At 39.2% G+C, this 21,843-nt stretch overlaps 1 protein-coding gene across 1 annotated transcript in view; it reads right to left on the reverse strand.

Moving 5' to 3' along the window:
- Positions 1 to 21,843, reverse strand: part of GRIN2D (glutamate ionotropic receptor NMDA type subunit 2D) — a 456,113-nt gene that overhangs the window by 277,894 nt on the left and 156,376 nt on the right. Inside the window, exon 5 of the mRNA XM_044277508.1 lies at positions 18,507 to 18,538. Coding sequence (XP_044133443.1) covers positions 18,507 to 18,538 — 32 coding nt within the window. The remainder of the gene's footprint in view (positions 1 to 18,506; positions 18,539 to 21,843) is intronic.

A 21,843-nucleotide genomic window follows, 5' to 3' on the forward strand; every position in this document is an offset into this window, starting at 1 on the left:
GTTGACTATAGAGACAGCTAAGTTTAATTCGCTATGCGATTATATTACTTAGCTTTTTTTTTTAAATAAATAGAATAATTATAATACCTGATAATTATTATAATTATTCTATTTATAAAAAAAAAGCTAAGTAATATAATCACATAGCGAATTAAACTTAGCTGTCTCTATAGTCAACTTTCCTATATGATTGCTAGAATTCGCAAAGTTGATGAATAGGTAGCTAAAACGAAGATGGAGAATATCTTCGTTTTGTGGAATATGACGAATACATTCGTATATTCGTTTTGTGGAATATGACGAATACATTCGTCATATTCGCTAATTCTACCAAGCCATTGAAGCCAACCATAGTAAACCAGGTCCAAGTTGAAATCGCAATGCGATTAATATAACTCAAAGTAATCGCATTGCGATTTCAACTTAGTAATGCTATATTCCATGCTCATGGAGCGTCCCCATCACCATGGAAACGTCTCCATATACTAGAATATACTGTCGGATTTGAGAATTACGTTGAAATCGCAATTCGATTATTTCAAGTTATAATAATCGAATTGCGATTTCAACTTAGCACTGCTATATTCCATATTAGGCTAGAATTAACGAATATGGAATATAGCAGTGTTAAGTTGAAATCGCAATTCAATTATTATAACTTTAAATAATCAAATTGCGATTTCAACGTAATTCTCAAATCCGACAGTACATTCTAGTATATGGAGACGTTCCCATGGTGATGGGGACGCTCCATGAGCACGGAAGTCGGCAGAAGCGGCAACGGGCACTGACTGGAGCATTTGAAAAATAAATAAATAAATATTCGATTTCGCGAATATATAGCACTATATTCTAAATATTCGCGAAATCTCGAAATCGCGATATTCGAGAAAAAAATTTGCAATTTGAATATTCGCGCTCAACACTAGTTACGACCACCCTGCAATCCAGCAGTGGTGGTTATGCTTGCACACTATAGGAAAAGGTGCCGGTCTCTCTGGTGGCTGGGACAGGGAGATTGTGCAATGTCAAGCATTTTTTCCTATTGTGTGCAAGCATGTCCACAGCTGCTGGATTGCAGTGGATGAGTGGTCATAACCATGGAAACGAGCAGTGTATAATGTGATGGAAAAATTAATCCAGACAGCAAAGGAACCAATATGGACAATCACAAAACATTGGTAAGAGCCCTGTATTAACTTTCTCTACATAATAAAGGCCATTCGCTGAAGCGAGACAACTCTTTTAACAGTTTGAGGCTACCAGCAGAGGAAAATGTTATTAGCACTGATTGAACAGTTTGAGGCTATCACCCAGGGAAAATCTTATTATGGAAAAAAACACTAATTTGCTACCACTAATTGGCTGATGCAGAAGCAATGTAGACTTCAGGTGAAGATTTATAGGAATTTACATTATGGCAGTGGTGATAATTTATGTCTTATCAGTAAGGGCAGATTTTCATATGTTCATTAAAAATATGGAAAACACACAGTAACGTTAACCTCACTGTCACCCTTAGTCAAGTGCAAGTGCCACTATGAACACTGACATAATTGGTAGGATTCTGATTATCTGAATAAATTACTACAGAAGAAAAAAAATTATTAACCTTTGACATTTTGTAACAATCACATATAGGGGCAAGTGGATTGTAATAGCCTGTCAAGGAATACAGACAACGGTAGATGAGCTATATGGACTTAGATTTTCTTTAGTTGCTACTGAAGGAAAGTAATTCAGGTGATATATTTATATTAAATAATCCAATAATATTCTAGTCATGGGGGATTTCCCACCACAGTGATTGAAATCATCTAGATCTACTTTAAAAATGATGTAATTAAAAATGTTCCTGTGGTACAAAGTATTATGCTTTGCACCATTCAAAATCACAAATCACAGTTCCTTACATGTTTTTCACATCAGCAATAGGTTAAAAAGGAGCATATTAATCCTAAATCATGATTCATTTTAAACATTATGGATGTGTATTTTTCCAACCTTACCAACTATGTAATTATAACTGTATTCTATAACTCAAACTACAAACCGGATTCCAAAAAGGTTGGGACACTATACAAATCGGGAATAAAAACTGAATGCAATGATGTGGAGGTGCCAACTTCTAATATTTTATTCAGAATAGAACATAAATCACGGAACAAAAGTTTAAATTGAGAAAATGTACCATTTTAAGGGAAAAATATGTTGAATGAGAATTTCATGGTGTCAACAAATCCCCTAAAAGTTGGGACAAGGCCATTTTCACCACTGTGTGGCATCTCCCCTTCTTCTTACAACACTCAACAGACGTCTGGGGACCGAGGAGACCAGTTTCTCAAGTTTAGAAATAGGAATGCTCTCCCATTCTTGTCTAATACAGGCCTCTAACTGTTCAATCGTCTTGGGCCTTCTTTGTTGCACCTTCCTCTTTATGATGCGCCAAATGTTCTCTATAGGTGAAAGATCTGGACTGCAGACTGGCCATTTCAGTACCCGGATCCTTCTCCTACGCAGCCATGATGTTGTGATTGATGCAGAATGTGGTCTGGCATTATCTTGTTGAAAAATGCAGGGTCTTCCCTGAAAGAGATGACGTCTGGATGAGAGCATATGTTGTTCTAGAACCTGAATATATTTTTCTGCATTGATGGTGCCTTTCCAGACATGCAAGCTGCCCATGCCACACGCACTCATGCAACCCCATACCATCAGAGATGCAGGCTTCTGAACTGAGCGTTGATAACAACTTGGGTTGTCCTTGTCCTCTTTGGTCCGGATGACATGGCATCCCAGATTTCCAAAAAGAACTTCGAAACGTGACTCGTCTGACCACAGAACAGTTTTCCATTTTGCCACACTCCATTTTAAATGATCCCTGGCCCAGTGAAAACGCCTGAGCTTGTGGATCTTGCTTAGAAATGGCTTCTTCTTTGCACTGTAGAGTTTCAGCTGGCAACGGCGGATGGCACGGTGGATTGTGTTCACTGACAATGGTTTCTGGAAGTATTCCTGAGCCCATTCTGTGATTTCCTTTACAGTAGCATTCCTGTTTGTGGTGCAGTGTCGTTTAAGGGCCCGGAGATCACGGGCATCCAGTATGGTTTTACGGCCTTGACCCTTACGCACAGAGATTGTTCCAGATTCTCTGAATCTTCGGATGATGTTATGCACAGTTGATGATGATAGATGCAAAGTCTTTGCAATTTTTCACTGGGTAACACCTTTCTGATATTGCTCCACTATCTTTCTGCGCAACATTGTGGGAATTGGTGATCCTCTACCCATCTTGGCTTCTGAGAGACACTGCCACTCAGAGAAGCTCTTTTTATACCCAATCATGTTGCCAATTGACCTAATTAGTGTTAACTGGTCTTCCAGCTCTTTGTTATGCTCAAATTTACTTTTTCCAGCCTCTTATTGCTCCTTGTCCCAACTTTTTTGGGATTTGTTGACACCGTGAAAATTTGAATCAACGTATTTTTCCTTTAAAATGATACATTTACTCGGATTAAACGTTTGATCTGTCATCTACGTTCTATTACAAATAAAATATTGACATTTGCCATCTCCACATCATTGCATTCAGTTTTCTATTCACAATTTGTTTAGTGTCCCAACTTTTTTGGAATCCGGTTTGTATATCTATATGACCCTATAAAAGCAACCTAATCATTATATAAGGGAGAGGAGGAGAGAGTCATAGGATTGAAGGAGAAAAACGTTCTAAAAAAAGTAACATATTGGAAAGTAATTCACATCTTTAGACCCATTCAGAAGGTTGTAGTGCTTTGCGGATCCGCAAAACATGGATACCGGCCGTGTGCATTCCGCAATTTGTGGACCCCATATGGCCACAACCATAGTAGAAAATGTCAATTCTTGTCCGTGATTGCGGACAAGTATTGGACATGCTCTATGTTTTTCACGGGGATGTGGAACAGAACCACAGATGTGGGAAGCTGTCTGCATCTCTTGCAGCCCCATTGAAATGAATGGGTCCGCATCCATTCCGCAAAATTGCTGAACAGATGCGGACTCATTCATATGGCCATCTGAAAGAGCTCTTAGTTAAAGCAGTTGTCTAAGATAATTAAAAACTGCCTAAAATATAAAATCCTGTTATACTCACCCCTTTTCTATGTCACTGGTCTGGTCATTCTGCCGTTGCTTGTTTATAAACTGGTATTTATGGCTGGTTTATAAGCTGAGGACTTTAACTGGCTGCAGCAGTCATGTGTTATACTGGCACATCTCCGCTGTAGTTTGTAAAAAAGAGGCAGCAGGAGGACTGGACCAGTAAAAACTGCGGCTCGGATGCAGACCCAAGCAACAGTCGTGTGCATGAGGCCTAAATGTAAGGTTTTGCAATCAGTATTAGGTGATTTTTAAGTTACATTTTTCTAAGCTATGATTATTGGGAATTAATGTTTTCCAGCTTTTAGTTATCAATTTAGATTTAAAAAAATGCTAGCAACAAAACTAGATACATCTCATCCATGTCTTATATTCATTTTGCGTAGACTGTATCATTCTGGCCTAGGTCGCAGCAGGTGTAATTTAAAACAACTTAATTTCCATATTTTTTCAGTTTGGGGCAATTTATCAAGTCCCCACTTGGGACGTTGTGTTTAAAGACATTCATGCTTTTAACTCAGGGACGTAGCTAGAACTGACTGGGCCCCACAGCAAATTTTTATATGGGTCCATGACCATCCTGGCATTGTATGTGTCCATATGTAAGAGTGGGTTCACATGACGTTTTTTCTATCCGTTTGATGTATACATTGTAAAAAAAAAAAGGCATACAAAAACGTAGCACACCACACTTTTGTATCCTGCAGAGTCCAGTAAAACAAACCTATACGTTATGTGGTGATATGTACAGTATAGGTGCTGGGAGGCGTGTATATCCCACCCAGATACCTCAGCTGGGTGAGATAACTGAAATCCAGAAAGCTGCAGTGGTTTTAACAAAGTGTAGTTTGCTGAGACAGTTTTGCCTAGATGTTGTTCTGGGCTGGATTTCATGTGGACTGGGGGATAGGTATGGTAGTGGGATCTGCCAGTCTACACCCTTCCACTACATGTATTGTATTTTGCCGGAGGTGATTGCAGGTGCGGCCTTTACTGTAATTAAAAAGGGATAAAACAACCCTCTGTGTATGACTTGGAGGGAGAAAGGCTGAGGAGGCCTGAGAGGCTCTGTGTGGTCTTAGCCAGGAGAGCTGAGGGGCCACAAGGCTTTGTAAAGCCTGAAGTTTGGAGGGGCAAACGACGCCTATGTATTCGGGAGGACTTCTAGACCATCCCCACCCCCCCCAAGGGTGCTGGTGTGGTCACATCCTGGAGGCTGCTGAACCGTATATGGCTGAGGAAGCCGGATCTAATCCCGCGTGTGAAAGGCGATCTATAGGTGAGGTAGAGACAACATGTGTAGTAGGTAGAGCCCGGACGGGCAGGTGTTTATTTTCGATGTTTAAATGTGTGATGGTGCTGAAGTGCCAAAATAAAGCACCTTTTGGACTTGAATGGATTTGAACCCCGTTGTCAGAGGAGAAGTCTGTAATTGTGACCCCTTGAGAGAGAGCAATCCCTTACAGTTAACATATAAAAAAAAATTCCAATGGAACTCTATGGTGACCAACGCCACTGTATGGTATCTGAGGCATCCGTTAATGTATAAAAAAAAAATTTTATACGTTGAAAGGATGGCAAAAGCTTGATGTGAACTCGGCCTTAGTGTCAGAATAAGCACTAGTACACAGCGGCAGAGAAGGGAGGCTGCCATGTACTGCATGCTATAGTGTAGAAGGCTGGCAGAGCGCACCCCCTGGTCCTGGTGGTCAGATATGAGGACTGTGTTCTACAAGGATCATTTACTCTATTGAAACATAGAAACGTAGAAACATAGAATGTGTCAGCAGATAAGAACCATTTGGCCCATCTAGTCTGCCCAATATACTGAATTCTATGAATAGCCCCTGGCACTATCTTATATGAAGGATGGCTTTATGCCTATCCCATGCATGCTTAAACTCCTCCACTGTATTTGCAGCTACCACTTCTGCAGGAAGGCTATTCCATGCATCCACTACTCTCTCAGTAAAGTAATACTTCCTGATATTACTTTTAAACCTTTGCCCCTCTAATTTAAAACTATGTCCTCTTGTAGCAGTTTTTCTTCTTTTAAATATTCTCTGCTCTTTTACCGAGTTGATTCCCTTTATGTATTTAAAAGTTTCTATCATATCCCCTCTGTCTTGTCTTTCTTCCAAGCTATACATGTTGAGGTCCTTTAATCTTTCCTGGTAAGTTTTATCCTGCAATCCATGTACCAGTTTAGTAGCTCTTCTCTGAACTCTCTCCAAAGTATCAATATCCTTCTGGAGATATGGTCTCCAGTACTGAGGACAATACTCCAAGTGAGGTCTCACTAGTGCTCTGTAGAGCGGCATGAGCACCTCCCTCTTTCTACTGGTAATTCCTCTCCCTATACACCCAAGAACTCTGCTAGCATTTCCTGCTGCTCTATGACATTGTCTGCCACCTTTAAGTCTTCTGAAATAATGACCCCTAAATCCCTTTCCTCAGATACTGAGGTTAAAACTGTATCACTGATTTTATTTTCTGCTCTTGGGTTTTTGCGCCCCAGGTGCCTTATCTTGCACTTATCAACATTAAATTTTAGTTGCCAGATTTTTGACCATTCCTCTAGTTTTCCTAAATCCTTTTCCATTTGGTGTATCCCTCCAGGAACATCAACCCTGTTACAAATCTTTGTATCATCAGCAAAAAGACACACCTTACCATCAAGGCCTTCTGCAATTTCGCTGATAAAGATATTAAACAATATGGGTCCCAGAACAGATCCCTGAGGTACCCCACTGGTAACAAGACCATGGTCTGAATATACTCCATTAAATACAACCCTCTGTTGTATGTCCCTCAGCCACTGCCTAATCCATTCAACAATATGGGAGTCCACACACAAAGACTGCAATTTATTGATAAGCCTTCTATGTGGGACAGTATCAAAAGCCTTACTAAAGTCTAGATAAGCGATGTCTACGGCACCTCCGCCATCTATTATTTTAATTTAAAAAATCTATAAGATTATTGGAAAATAAAGGGCATACAGTGCTGTGGTATAATATATTAGAAAATAAAATTATGTAAATATATTAGTCCTACTCCTGAATAATAATACATTTAGTGACTATATATCACACAGAGACTAAATAATACTGCCATACTGGATAATAGCTCATACAACGACTGGATAACACTGTAACATTATGGACCCATACTATGACTGGATAACAACTCTATACAGTGACTGGATAACACCTCTATACAGTGACTGGATAACACCTCCATACAGTGATTGGATAACTACCATACAGTGACTGCATAACTGCCATACAGTGATTGGATAACACCTCCAAACAGTGACAGGATAACTGCCATACAGTGATTGGATAACACCTCCAAACAGTGACAGGATAACGCTTCTATACAGTGACTGGATAACACCTATACAGTGACTGGATAACTGCCATACAGTGACAGGATAATGCCTCCATACAGTAACTGAATAACTGCCATACAGTGATTAGATAACACCTCCAAACAGTGACAGAATAACACCTCCATACAGTGACAGAATAATGCCTCCATACAGTTACTGGATAACGTCACCATACACTGGCTAACCCATCCATACAGTGACCGGATACCACCTCTATACTGTGACTGGATAACTGCCATACAGTGACTGGAAAACACCTCTATACAGTGACTGGATAACACCTCCATACAGTGACTGGATAACACCTCCATACAATGACAGGTTAATGCCTCCATACAGTGACTCGATAACGCCACCATACACTGGCTAACACATCTATGCAGTGACCGGATAACACCTCTATACAGTGACTGAATAACTGCCATACAGTGACTGGATAACTTCCATACAGTGACTGGATAACACCTCTATACAGTGACTGGATAATTGCCATACAGTGACTGGATAACACCTCTATACAGTGACTGGATAATTGCCATACAGTGGCTGGATAACACCTCTATACAGTGACTGGATAACTGCCATACAGTGATTGGATAACACCTCCAAACAGTGACAGGATAACGCTTCTATACAGTGACTGGATAACACCTATACAGTGACTGGATAACTGCCATACAGTGACAGGATAATGCCTCCATACAGTAACTGAATAACTGCCATACAGTGATTAGATAACACCTCCAAACAGTGACAGAATAACACCTCCATATAGTGACAGAATAATGCCTCCATACAGTTACTGGATAACGTCACCATACACTGGCTAACCCATCCATACAGTGACCGGATACCACCTCTATACTGTGACTGGATAACTGCCATACAGTGACTGGAAAACACCTCTATACAGTGACTGGATAACACCTCCATACAGTGACTGGATAACACCTCCATACAATGACAGGTTAATGCCTCCATACAGTGACTCGATAACGCCACCATACACTGGCTAACACATCTATGCAGTGACCGGATAACACCTCTATACAGTGACTGAATAACTGCCATACAGTGACTGGATAACTTCCATACAGTGACTGGATAACACCTCTATACAGTGACTGGATAATTGCCATACAGTGACTGGATAACACCTCTATACAGTGACTTGATAATTGCCATACAGTGGCTGGATAACACCTCTATACAGTGACTGGATAACTGCCATACAGTGACTGGATAACACCCCTATACAGTGACAGGATAACGCTTCTATACAGTGACTGGATAACACCTATACAGTGACTGGATAACTGCCATACAGTGACAGGATAATGCCTCCATACAGTAACTGAATAACTGCCATACAGTGATTAGATAACACCTCCAAACAGTGACAGAATAACACCTCCATATAGTGACAGAATAATGCCTCCATACAGTTACTGGATAACGTCACCATACACTGGCTAACCCATCCATACAGTGACCGGATACCACCTCTATACTGTGACTGGATAACTGCCATACAGTGACTGGAAAACACCTCTATACAGTGACTGGATAACACCTCCATACAGTGACTGGATAACACCTCCATACAATGACAGGTTAATGCCTCCATACAGTGACTCGATAACGCCACCATACACTGGCTAACACATCTATGCAGTGACCGGATAACACCTCTATACAGTGACTGAATAACTGCCATACAGTGACTGGATAACTTCCATACAGTGACTGGATAACACCTCTATACAGTGACTGGATAATTGCCATACAGTGACTGGATAACACCTCTATACAGTGACTGGATAATTGCCATACAGTGGCTGGATAACACCTCTATACAGTGACTGGATAACTGCCATACAGTGACTGGATAACACCCCTATACAGTGACAGGATAATGCCTCCATACAGTGACTGGATAGCACCTCTATACAGTGACTGAATAACTGCCATACAGTGACTGGATAATACCTCTATAAAGTGACAGGATAATGCCTCCATACAGTGACTGAATAGCACCTCTATACAGTGACTGAATAACTGCCATACAGTGACTGGATAACACCTCTATAAAGTGACAGGATAATGCCTCCATACAGTGACTGGATAGCACCTCTATACAGTGACTGGATAACTGCCATACAGTGACTGGATAACACCTCTATACAGTGACAGGTAATGCCTCCATACAGTGACTGGATAACATACGATTAATTGACATATAAGAACAAGGAATATCCTAAAAACTTGGCGCATAAATCTATTACGTATAAATCAGTAAGACAGCCTTAAAATTGATACATTGAAAGTGGAAGTAAATGCCTAAGATCGTGGATAAATAAAACGTCAGTGCAACAATGTTAGAGTACTGTTCACTCTACAGCTTATAGCAGTTGGATCACAGTTGCGGCTTTGGTGTTATAGGAGCCACTTGGAACGTTATTTGGAATCTTTATGTATCCCCTGTAATCGCTTCAATAATGTATCCGAGTCCACTATTAGAGACAACGTTGCTAGATCTCTTAACAAAACAGTTCACATTGAGTATTTAAAGCGGCGTCCCGCTATTTACTCACTGTTCGGTGCTTGTTGTTGAAATTTATCAACTGCTGAAGTTCCGGTCCACTGTATTTGTAGAAACCTTGCTCCCAGGTCGCCTCTGCCACCGGTCTCAATCGCTCTGGTCACCGCTCCGTAACAATGAAGAGCCGGTGTCCTCCGAGCTTTTAGTTGCCTGCTCCCACGCTGGATTCGGAAAGCAGTCACGATGCGCAGTATCCTCGTGCTGCGATGTTAGTTAATCAGCGCGCCAGGTCCTCGTTACTTTCTGGATATTCCGGTCTCTTTCAGGAACAACCTGGGATGATTTCAGCATATATTCAGCACGAGTTCATGTGGATAAGATGGGGGTCTTGGACCAAACACGTTTCGGGGCTTAACGTTGCCCCTTCCTCAGTACCACAAGGCAACTAAAAGCTTGGAGGACACCGGCTCTTCATTGTTACGGAGCGGTGACCAGAGCGATTGAGACCAGTGGCAGAGGCGACCAGGGAGCAAGGTTTCTACAAATACAGTGGACCGGAACTTCAGCAGTTGATAAATTTCAACAACAAGCACCGAACAGTGAGTAAATAGCGGGACGCCGCTTTAAATACTCAATGTGAACTGTTTTGTTAAGAGATCTAGCAACATTGTCTCTAATAGTGGACTTGGATACATTATTGAAGCGATTACAGGGGATACATAAAGATTCCAAATAACGTTCCAAACGGCTCCTATAACACCAAAGCCGCAACTGTGATCCAACTGCTATAAGCTGTAGAGTGAACAGTACTCTAACATTGTTGCACTGACGTTTTATTTATCCACGATCTTAGGCATTTACTTCCACTTTCAATGTATCAATTTTAAGGCTGTCTTACTGATTTATACGTAATAGATTTATGCGCCAAGTTTTTAGGATATTCCTTGTTCTTATATGTCAATTAATCGTATGTTTACTCTTATATTAATAAATCGCATATTAACCAATTGCATATTTATATATGTTACGAAATCGCATGGTTCTATTTATAGAGAGAGTGCCCAGTATTTTTATCTCATTGCTTTAACTCGTTAGAGGAGGGGCGAATCCTCTTTACTGTGAGCACCTCCTTCCTTGGTCTCTTCCACTCCTGTGCGTCCCATATCCTCATTTTCAGTGATTGGATAACGCCACCATACACTTAAATGTAACAAAAATGTAATGTTATGTTTCAAGTTATTAATAAAAGGTGCAAAATTAAGTGTATCCCAATCAGAGGCATTAGATGATATTGCTAGGCCCAAATGAGGAAAGGAGAAAACTATATTTAATCAAACATTTTTAGCAGTTTTCTGGTAGTTCAAAGGAATTATATTTGACTTTTTCCACTTAATACCAAAACAAAAGAATAATCCAAATTTCTCAGTGATAACTAGTCATACGGTATTGTCACCCTAAAGGTCATCAGCAAAAAGAGAAAAAAGTACGGTAGTTGGGACAGAGGACACCACTGTCTTTCCCTCCTTAGCAGTTTGAAAGATGATCTAGTTCTAATGATGAGCAAACCAAGTTCGGTCCAAACCTTACCGTTTTTTTTGTCGGCAGACAAACGCAAATCTTTCCGGGTTAATTTCGGACTTATCCACAAAAACGACGCATAGTGCCATTTTAGTGCACATGTTTACAGGGAAAAAAAGCACTAAGGAGGAAGAAGAAGGGTTCTCACATGATGAGGAAGTAGGGGGGAGGGATTCCCCTGATTGGCTCCCAGGCTGACAGACAGCCTGGATGAGCCAATCAGTACCGCAGCAGGTGGGGGGGGGGGGGGGGTGCACAGAACAAGTCATTCTGTTTTGTGAAAGGAGGTTGTTGTGTCTGACAGTTTCTGGCAGAAAACAATCAGGGACAGTCAGAAATCAATCAATCAAGCTTATTACAGGCCGAACTGGATGGACAAATGTCTTTTTTTAGCCTTATATACTATGTTACTATGTTATTGCCATGGAGAGTGAAGGGAAAGGCTAGGATTCCAAAGAAGAATTGTGTGTGTTGTGTACGATAGAGAGAAGCAGGAAGGCTGACAGACAGGGAGAGAGGAGATAGGACCTGTGGCTGGCAGTGCCTGCTATCAGAAGTGCAGGTGCACCTCAAAAGCAGCTACCTGCAAGCAAATACTTTCATTCCCCCCCCCCCCATTTTCACAGAAATAATTTTTTGTGTGTGGTTCAATATAATTAAGCAATATACATACAATATATATAATAGTTACTGAAGCAATACCCACTGTGTAGCAGCAATCTACCTGTGTGTTAAGCTAAAATTGAGCAATAAATTAAAAAAATAGATGCGCTCATCTGGCTATAATGACAAAGGAAGCACGGAAAGTGCCGGGAACCAAGCGCAGGATATATGCTAAAAATAGAAACAACATCCAGCTTCCAAAAACGTGTCAGCTTTTATAGAAAATAGTGCAATAGAAACAGACATACAATCCATGTCTACGCATTTCGGATCACATAGTATCGATCCTTACTCATGACAAAGAATGGACACACAAACCTAAGTTTAAATAGTACAAACCTTCAAAATAAGGTGATAACAATTAACCTTGGCCACACCTACAAGTTTTTAAGATCCAGGACATTAATGTAAGTAAAATACTTATCTAAAGCCACATCTTAAAAACAGAAAAACATTAGGTAAGAATCAATAATGTACAGTAGAATAAGATCATGTTTGCGATTTAATCCATTTGGGATACAGGATCCGATACGAAAAATCCAAAAGGATTCCCTGTTCAGAAGAAGTCTCCTGTGATCTCCACCTCAATTATGGGGATTAACCCCCTCCAAGTCCCTTTACTTGCATGCCTGAATTGTCTCCCTCATGAAAAACCGCATAGTGTAAACTCCCTTTAGAAACATATCTGGTTTTAACATGTGGAATGTCTGAAAGGTGTTTGCGAATTCGGACCTTCAGACTATTCGTGGTACAGCCCACATATTGGAGATGACACAAGGAGCAGGTTATACAGTATACTACAAAGCTTGTATTGCAATTATTTTCAGGACAAGGTGAATTTAAAATTTTGGTTCTTCATTTTTTACTCCCGCACTTTCCTATTCATATAGCCATGCTAAGCTTGTTTTATACAGGACAAGTTGATCTTTCTAATGGCACCATTGACTGTTGCATAAAATGTAGTGGGAAGCTGGAAAAAAATTAATCATTTTTTGTAGAGCAATTGGTAATTTTGATTGACACCAATTTGGAGTGTCTACAACATTTTTATCACTTTTTATTTAATATATTTTGACATGGTGAAGAGACAAAAAAACTGAATCAACAATTTTTTTTCCATTAAACTGGTCTCAATATGGGATAAATATTTTTACATTTTAATAGTACTGCCATTCTCGGACACAACAATGACCATAATTTTATCTTTTTGTTGTTTTAATATAGTGAAAAGGGGGGGGGGGGGTGATTTGAATGTTTATATATTGTGGTGATGTGCACAGTATAAGTGCTGGATACTGTATATCCCACAGAGATGCCTCGGCTGGGTGAGAAATAAATCCAGAAAGCTACAGGGGTTTCAGCAAAGCATAGTTTGCTGAGACAGACAGTTTTGTCTACGTTTTGTTCTGAGCTGGATTTTATTTGGACTGGTGGATAGGTTTCGTAGTCAGATATGCCAGTCCGCACCCTTCCAATACGGGTGTTGTCTTTTGCCGGAGGTGATCGCAGGTGAGGTGAGATGTAAGGAGGGATAAAACCAACCCTCTGTGTCAGTCTGAGAAGAGAAGTCTTGGAAACAGAGGCCTGCAGAGGTTCTGGGTGCTCTAAACCAGGAGGGCTGAGGGGCCATGAGGCTACGTGTAGCCCGATCTCTTCCTTGTATGGACTTGTGTTCGGTGAGCGGACCTGCTAAGGCCTGGACCTTGAGACCCTGTGAATAAGCTGTGCTTAGAGGTGAGTAAGGGAAATGAACTGTGTATTAGTTAGAGCCCAGACGGACAGGTGTTTATTTTGATGCGTATGTTTGTGCGGGTACTGAAGTGCCACAATAAAGCACCAGTTAGGACATTACATCCTGTTGTCTGCGAAGAAGTCTGTGATTGCGACCCCCTGAGAGAGGGCAACCCCTTACAATATGTTTTTTCTTTTATATTTTTAAAAACTTGTATTTACTTTTTTAAATAACTCTATAACATGCAATCATTAGATTGCACTTGTGTTCTGTAAAGGATTTCTATTCATTACTAAATACAGGATTATGTATATTCCAATGCATTGCTTCCAGCTGCAGGCCAGCATTGGAATATACTAGTAATCGGCCTGGAAACTTTGTACATTGTACATTCCTTTACCTAGACCACCAGTAATACTTTAAGCTTTTCTGCATCCTAGACCATGAATTATGCAAACATTAACCCATTCATTGCCCTAGATGTCTATGACCATCAGGGATACTGATGAAAACCTCCTTCTTTGCTCTAGACCTCCAGGGATGCTTAAAATAACCTTCATCTCTACCCCAGACCACAAGAGATTCTGAAAGTATACCATTCTTTGCTATAGACAACCAGGGATACAGACAATAACCTCTTCACAGCCTGAGATTTCCAAAGCTGACATTGATTATTTCTCTGTCCTAGAACCCAGGGATGTTTCTGTAATCTAAACTACACTGGTTAACTATCGCTAATTTGGACGCTATACAGAAATATTTATTTGCTGCTGTTTAGGGTTGCTCAGTTTAGAAAGAACAGTGTCCTGGTCTCTACTTGTCACACACACTAGCTACAAAGTTTTATAGAGAATATTGCATGGTGATAACTAGTGTTGAGTGAATAGAAGTGAAATGAATTGACTTTGATCCAAATTTCAGGAAAAATTTGATTCGCCACAAAATTGAATTTCCTCGCACTTCGTGGTAATGAATACCTTTTTCCTGAAAAGGCGGAAAAAAAACAAAAAACATACCTCATCCATTTGCTCATGGAGAGGCCGTCGCGGTTATCTTGATTGAAGAAACAATGTGAAATTTGTGCGCAGTGACATGATGATGTTACCACGTCATCACGATGGCCGGGCATGGTGACATCATCACTGATGGCCTCTCTGCAAGCAAATGGATGAGGTGAGTATGCTTTTTTTACCCCGATTAACCCCTGAAAGGCCTCAATGTTACTGTTCCCCTTCATTGCACCCAATACATACAATGGAATATGTGTGACAAAGTCATTCATAACAAATCAGATTCCTTTGTGAAATTCGGCAAAGCAGCCAAATCTTTTTGATAATTTTGATCATCTCTAGTGATAACAATCTGTTCTGTCCGCCTAAACAATTAGTACGAATGCTGCAAATTCTAAACTTTGAAATAGTTGTGTAACAATCCTCCAGTACAGTTTTATTTCTGCTTAATCTAAGATATCTAGGCAAATAAAACCACCAGTAAATTAAACTAAGGCTGAATATTCACTGTTTACATTTATGAATCTGCTTTCCTTGCCAGTGTACAAGTGATATTGCCACTTAAATAATTTCTCCGCCTTAGCTAGTTATGTCTGTGTACATACAAGACTTCTTCCATAAATTGTAAGCACTGCATTTTTTATGTCTTCAGTGTTTAATGATCCTGCCATGGAACAGACCCTTCCAGCAGAAATGAAAACAAATGAGACTGGGAGACAGAGTTTATAATAAACCTCTTCAGAATCGAACCACTTTTCACCTTAAATCCCAGGCCGATTTTTGCAAATCTGACATGTGTCACTTGATGTGGTGATAACTTTTAAATGCTTTTAATTATCCAAGCCATTCTGAGATTGTTTTCTCGTCACATATTGTAATTCATGACAGTGGTAAAATTTGAGTCAAAATATGTCATTTAAAAAAATTGGAAATTTTGAAATATTTTGCAAAATTAGCAATTTAAAAAAATTCTATTTATGCGCTTTTAAAACAGATAGTGATACCTCATAAAATAGTTACTACTTTACATTTCTCATAAGTCTCCTTCATGTTTGGATCACTTTGTAAATTCCTTTTTTTTTGTTAGAAGGCTTAGAAGTTTACAAGTAAATCTTGAAATTTTTCAGAAAATTTCCAAAACCCACTTTTTAAGGACCATTTCAGGTCTGAAGTCACTTTGTGAGGCTTATATAATAGAAAACACCCATAAATGGCCCCATTTTAGAAACTACACTCCTCGAGGTATTCAAAACTGATTTTACAAACTTTATTAATGTAGATGAAATGTCAGAATTTAATTTTTTGGGCAGATTTTCCATTTTAATCCAATTTTTCCATAACAAAGCAAGTATTTACAGCCAAAGAAAACTCAATATTTATTGCCCTGTTTCTGTAGTTTACAGAAACACCCCAAATTTGGTTGTAAACTGCTATACAGGCACACGACAGGGCGAAGAAGGAAAGAATGCCATATGGTTTTTGGAAGGCAGATTTCACTGGGATAATTTTAAGTTGTCATGTCACATTTGAAGACCCCCTAATGCAACTATAGGTAACTCCCAAAAAATGACCCCATTTTGGAAACTACACCCCTCAATGTATTTAAAACTTTATTAACCCTTTAATTGTTCCACAAGAATTAAAGGAAAATGTAGATGAAATGTCAGAATTTAACTTTTTTAGCAGATTTTCCATTTTAATCCATTTTTTTCCGCTAGCAAAGCAAGGATTAACAGCCATTCAAAATGCAATATTTATTGCCCTGATTCTGTAGTTTACAGAAACAACCCCATATGTGGTGGTAAACTGCTGTACGAGCACACGCCAGAAAGAAAGGAACACCATATGGTTTTTGGAGGGCAGATTTCACTGGGATAATTTTAAGTTGCCACGTCATATTTGTTGACCCCCTGATGCACCCCTAGAGTAGAAACTCCAAAAAAAGACCCTATTTCGGAAACTAAGGTGGCAGTTTTGTTGGTGCTATTTTAGGGTACATATCATTTTTGGTTGCTCTATACTATTTGTGAGGCAAGGTAACAAAAAATAGCTGTTTTGTCACCATTTTTATTTTTTGTTATTTACAATGTTCATCTGACAGGTTAGATCATGTGCTATTTTTATAGAGCAGGTTGTTGCGGATGCGAAAATACCAAATATGACTACTTTTTGTTGTTCTTTGCTTCAGTTTTACATAATTAAGCATTTTTGAAAAAAAAATATTTTTTAGTGTCTCCATATTCTGAAAGCCATATTTTTTTATTTTTTGGGGGAGCGACTGTCTTATGTAGGGGCTAATTTTTTCAGTATAAGATGAGGCTTTGATTTGTACTATTTTGGGGGGCATATGACTTTTTGATCACATGGTATTACACTTTTTCTGATGTAAGGAGACAAAAAAGAATTATTAAACACTTTTTATTTTGATTTTTTACAGTGTTCACCTGAGTGGTTAGGTCATGTGATATTTTTATACAGCAGGTTCTTATGGACGCGTCAATACATATTATGCATACTTTTTTATTTATTTAAGTTTTACACAATAACAGCATTTTTGAAACAAAAAATATAATGTTTTAGTGTCCCCATAGTCTAAGAGCGATAGTCTTTTTATTTTTTAGGCGATTGTCTTAGGTATGGTCTCATTTTTTGCGGGATGAGGTGACGATTTGATTGGCACTATTTTGGGGTGCATATGACTTTTTGATAGCTTGGTTTTGCACTTTTTGTGATGTAAGGTGACAAAAATGTTTTTTTATTAGCAGTTTTTATTTTATCTTTTTTGCCGGTGTTCATCTGAGGGGTTAAGTCATGTGATATGTGTATAGTGCCGGTCAATACAGACGCAACAATACATAATTTGTCTACTTTCCTTTTTTTCACTATTTTTTTCAATTTTTGGGTGGAAAACAATTTTTTTCTTACTTCTTTTTTCACTTTAACTTTTGGGGGTCTGATCCTCTTTACAATGCATCACAATACTTCTGTATTGTGATGCAGGGGGCTGAATCTCGCAGGCTGTCACGGAAGGCATCAGGCTGCCTTCCCTGCCATCGGGTCCACGTCACAGCAGTGCGGGGACCCGATGGAAGCTCCTTACCTCTCCACACATTGGACGTGACGCAGTCAGTGCTAACTGCGAAAAATCTAGGGTTAATGCACCGGCATCGGTGTTAAATGCCGGCGCGTACAGCAGGGGTCCGAACATTCTGATTACATGACCTACTGATGTCACGAATTGCCAGGTGGATTACTACGTATGATTGTACATGCGCAGTGATGATACTGAGACACCACACTGAAGTAATGTGCATGAGATGAGGTGTCCATTGCTGGGTGTTCTCCGTTTCATAATTATACAAAAGTCAACTGCGATAGTAATAATGATGCAGTGAATTTCTATTGGTGGCTTTTTAAGCTGGGTATTTGTGATTTTTAATTGCCTACTCTGATAGGTTTAGGTGATGTTGTGGGTGGCACTTGATGCACTATAAATCTTTTGAGGGAGCACTTCATACTATGCTTGACAAAGACTACTATGTAGTTAAAACGTTGCCGCTTTTTATTGGCCTTTTTGTACATTGTTTGTGGAGTAACTACTAATAAAGGACGTTTGGATGAATATGCTGTTGTCAACCTCTGTTTGATTACATATATATGGATTACCGTGGATCTGGTGCCATGGACAGGCTGTTGCATGCCTAAAAGAGTCGGTGAGGTACAGCAGTGCTGCTCTTTACATTACTTATCTTGCTATCTTCAGGGTAGGTCATCAATATCAGATCGACAGGGGGCCAACTGCTGGTTCCTTTCCGATCAGCTGTTTGAAGAGAAGGCAGCACTGATTTATGGTATTTCCACACCCAGTAAATCCATCCTATGATTTTGAGTAGTGTGAGTCTCAGATTGCACTAACTGGGCACAACAGACTGCACTAAAATGCCATATCTGTGGAAAACTTGCAATTTAATTTTTACAATAGGCCTCAAATGCACTTGGTGCTCTTCCTTTTCTGAATCCTGTAGGGTACTCAAACAGTCGTTTATGACCAAATATGAGGCATTTCCATATTCAGGAAAAAATGCATAACAAATTATGGGCTACTTTATCTCGTTACGCCTTGTAAAACTGAAAAATCTCTGGGGTTAAAGCAACATTTAACTGGAAAAAAAATTCACAGCTAAGTGTTTCCTTGTAGTTTCCAAAATGGGGCCACTTTTTGAGCATTTCCAATGTAAGGGTAACTCAGGGCCTCTATAAATGTGGCATGGCACCCAAAAACCATTCTAGCAAAATCTACCTACCAAAGACCATATGGGGCTTTTTCCCTTCTGAGCCCTGAGGTGTGCTCATACAGCAGTTTACAACCAAATATGGGGTCTTTCTGTTAAATGTGTTGAGTGCAAATAGTCTAATCGCAAATTTTTATTGTGAATATCGGCACTTCGAGAATTTGCAAAGATCTAGAATCCATTGATATATTTTCGTTATAACGAATATTCTCAAATGTTTATTTTATCACTAGATAAACCTATAATCTTTTCTCATTATTGTAATATAGCTAATCTTAATCTTTTTTTTTATGCTATCTATTAGCCATACCAATTTTTTTTATAGTTATTATTTTACCTATCATTAATTAACTTTTAGTATAAGTATTTTCCTACCTATCATTAATAATGAATGCGTCGGCAGATAAGAACTATTTGGCTCATCTAGTCTGCCCAATATACTGAATTCTATGAATAGCCCCTGGCACTATCTTATTCGAAGGATGGCCTTATGCCTATCCCATGCATGCTTAAACTCCTTCACTGTATTTGCAGCTACCACTTCTGCAGGAAATCTATTCAGTGCATCCACTACTCTCTCAGTAAAGTAATACTTCCTGATATTGCTTTTAAACCTTTGCCACTCTAATTAAAAACTATGTCCTCTTGTAGCAGCTTTTCTTCTTTTAAATATTCTCTCCTCTTTTACCTTGTTGATTCCCTTTATGTATTTAGTAAAAGTTTCTAACTTATGCCCTCTGTCTTTCTTCCAAGCTATACATGTTAAGGTCCTTTAATCTCTCCTGGTAAGTTTTATCCTGCAATCCATGTACTAGATTAGTAGCTCTTCTCTGAACTCTCTCCAAAGTATCAATATCCTTCTGGAGATATGGTCTCCAGTACTCAGCACAATACTCCAAATGAGGTCTCACTAGTGCTCTGTAGAGCAGCATGAGCACCTCCCTCTTTCTACTGGTAATGCCTCTCCCTATACACCCAAGCATTCTGCTAGCATTTCCTGTTGCTCTATGACATTGTCTGCATACCTTTATGTCTTCTGAAATAATGACCCCTAAATCCCTTTCCTCAGATACTGAGGTTAGGACTGTATCACAGATTTTATATTCTGCTCTTGGGTTTTTACGCCCCAGGTGCATTATCTTGCACTTATCAACATTACATTTTAGTTGCCAGATCTTTCACCATTCCTCTAGTTTTCCTAAATCCTTTTCCATTTGGTGTATCCCTCCAGGAACATCAACCCTGTTACAAATCTTTGTGTCATCAGCAAAATGACACACCTTATCATCGAGGCCTTCTGCAATTTCACTGATAAAGATATTAAACAATATGGGGCCCAGAACAGATTCCTGAGGTACCCTGCTGTTAACAAGACCATGGTCTGAATATACTCAATTGACTACAACCCTCTGTTGTCTGTCCCGCAGCCACTGCCTAACTCATTCAACAATGCTATATTATTTTATTTTTAAAATAAATCATTACCTATAGCCCACAATAAACAACATATAACAGACAATCACACAAAGGCTGTATGCCAAAAGCTGGGTATGTACAAGCCAACAACCTATCCATGAGACATGTAAAGTCAGTATACCCTACTATGGCAGCGTCAACATTCAAGACCAGCACTCATCTGACTGAAAACCAGTAAGCCTCAAAGGTGCTTGATTTTTGATGGATGGCTTCGGGGATCTGCGCACCTAGATCATTATCATTAGGGTGACAAAAATATATATATTTTTTGGGAATGCAAGCTAACTTCTCTCACTGCTTAAGAGGACTGCATAAAATTTTTCAATTTTCTAATTGTCCTAACATTTATATTGAATAACCTTTCTATACTGTTTTATCATGTAAATTAATTTGCATAAATATGGGCATATGGGAAAGACATGCAAATAGTGTTTCAGCTGAAAAACAAGGCAGATTCAGCTAATTTGCATGTCTTTCCCATATGCCCATGTTTATGTAAATGAGTTTACATGACAAAACAGTATAGAAAGTTTATTGAATATAAATGTTCGGAAAATTAGAAAACTGAACATTTTTATGCAGTGCTACCAAACAGGGAGAGAATAGATAGCTGGCATCTAAAAAAATAATATTGCAATTAGTCACCCTATTGATAATGATCTAGGTTTGCAGGTCCCCTAAGCCGTCCAACAAGATTCAAGCAACTTTGATGCTCACTGGCTCTCAAGTCTGTGTGAATAGAGAGCTGGTCTTGAATGTCTCATAGTAGACAAGGCTGACTGTACCTCTCTCATGGATAGGTTGTTGGCTTGCACATACTGTACCTGGCTTTTGGCATATAGCCTTTGTGTTTATTATAGGTAATGTAATTGTGTGTGCAATATGTGCGTATTACATAGGCACTTTTTGTAATTGCAAATTCATGAATTTCTGGCAACTATCCAGCTAAAAATTTGTGAAATATTGCAAATTTGAATATTATCTATGCTGCTCATCACTACTGTTAACCACAAAAT

This window comes from Bufo gargarizans, chromosome 2, assembly GCF_014858855.1.
Source record: "Bufo gargarizans isolate SCDJY-AF-19 chromosome 2, ASM1485885v1, whole genome shotgun sequence".
NCBI lineage: Eukaryota > Metazoa > Chordata > Amphibia > Anura > Bufonidae > Bufo > Bufo gargarizans.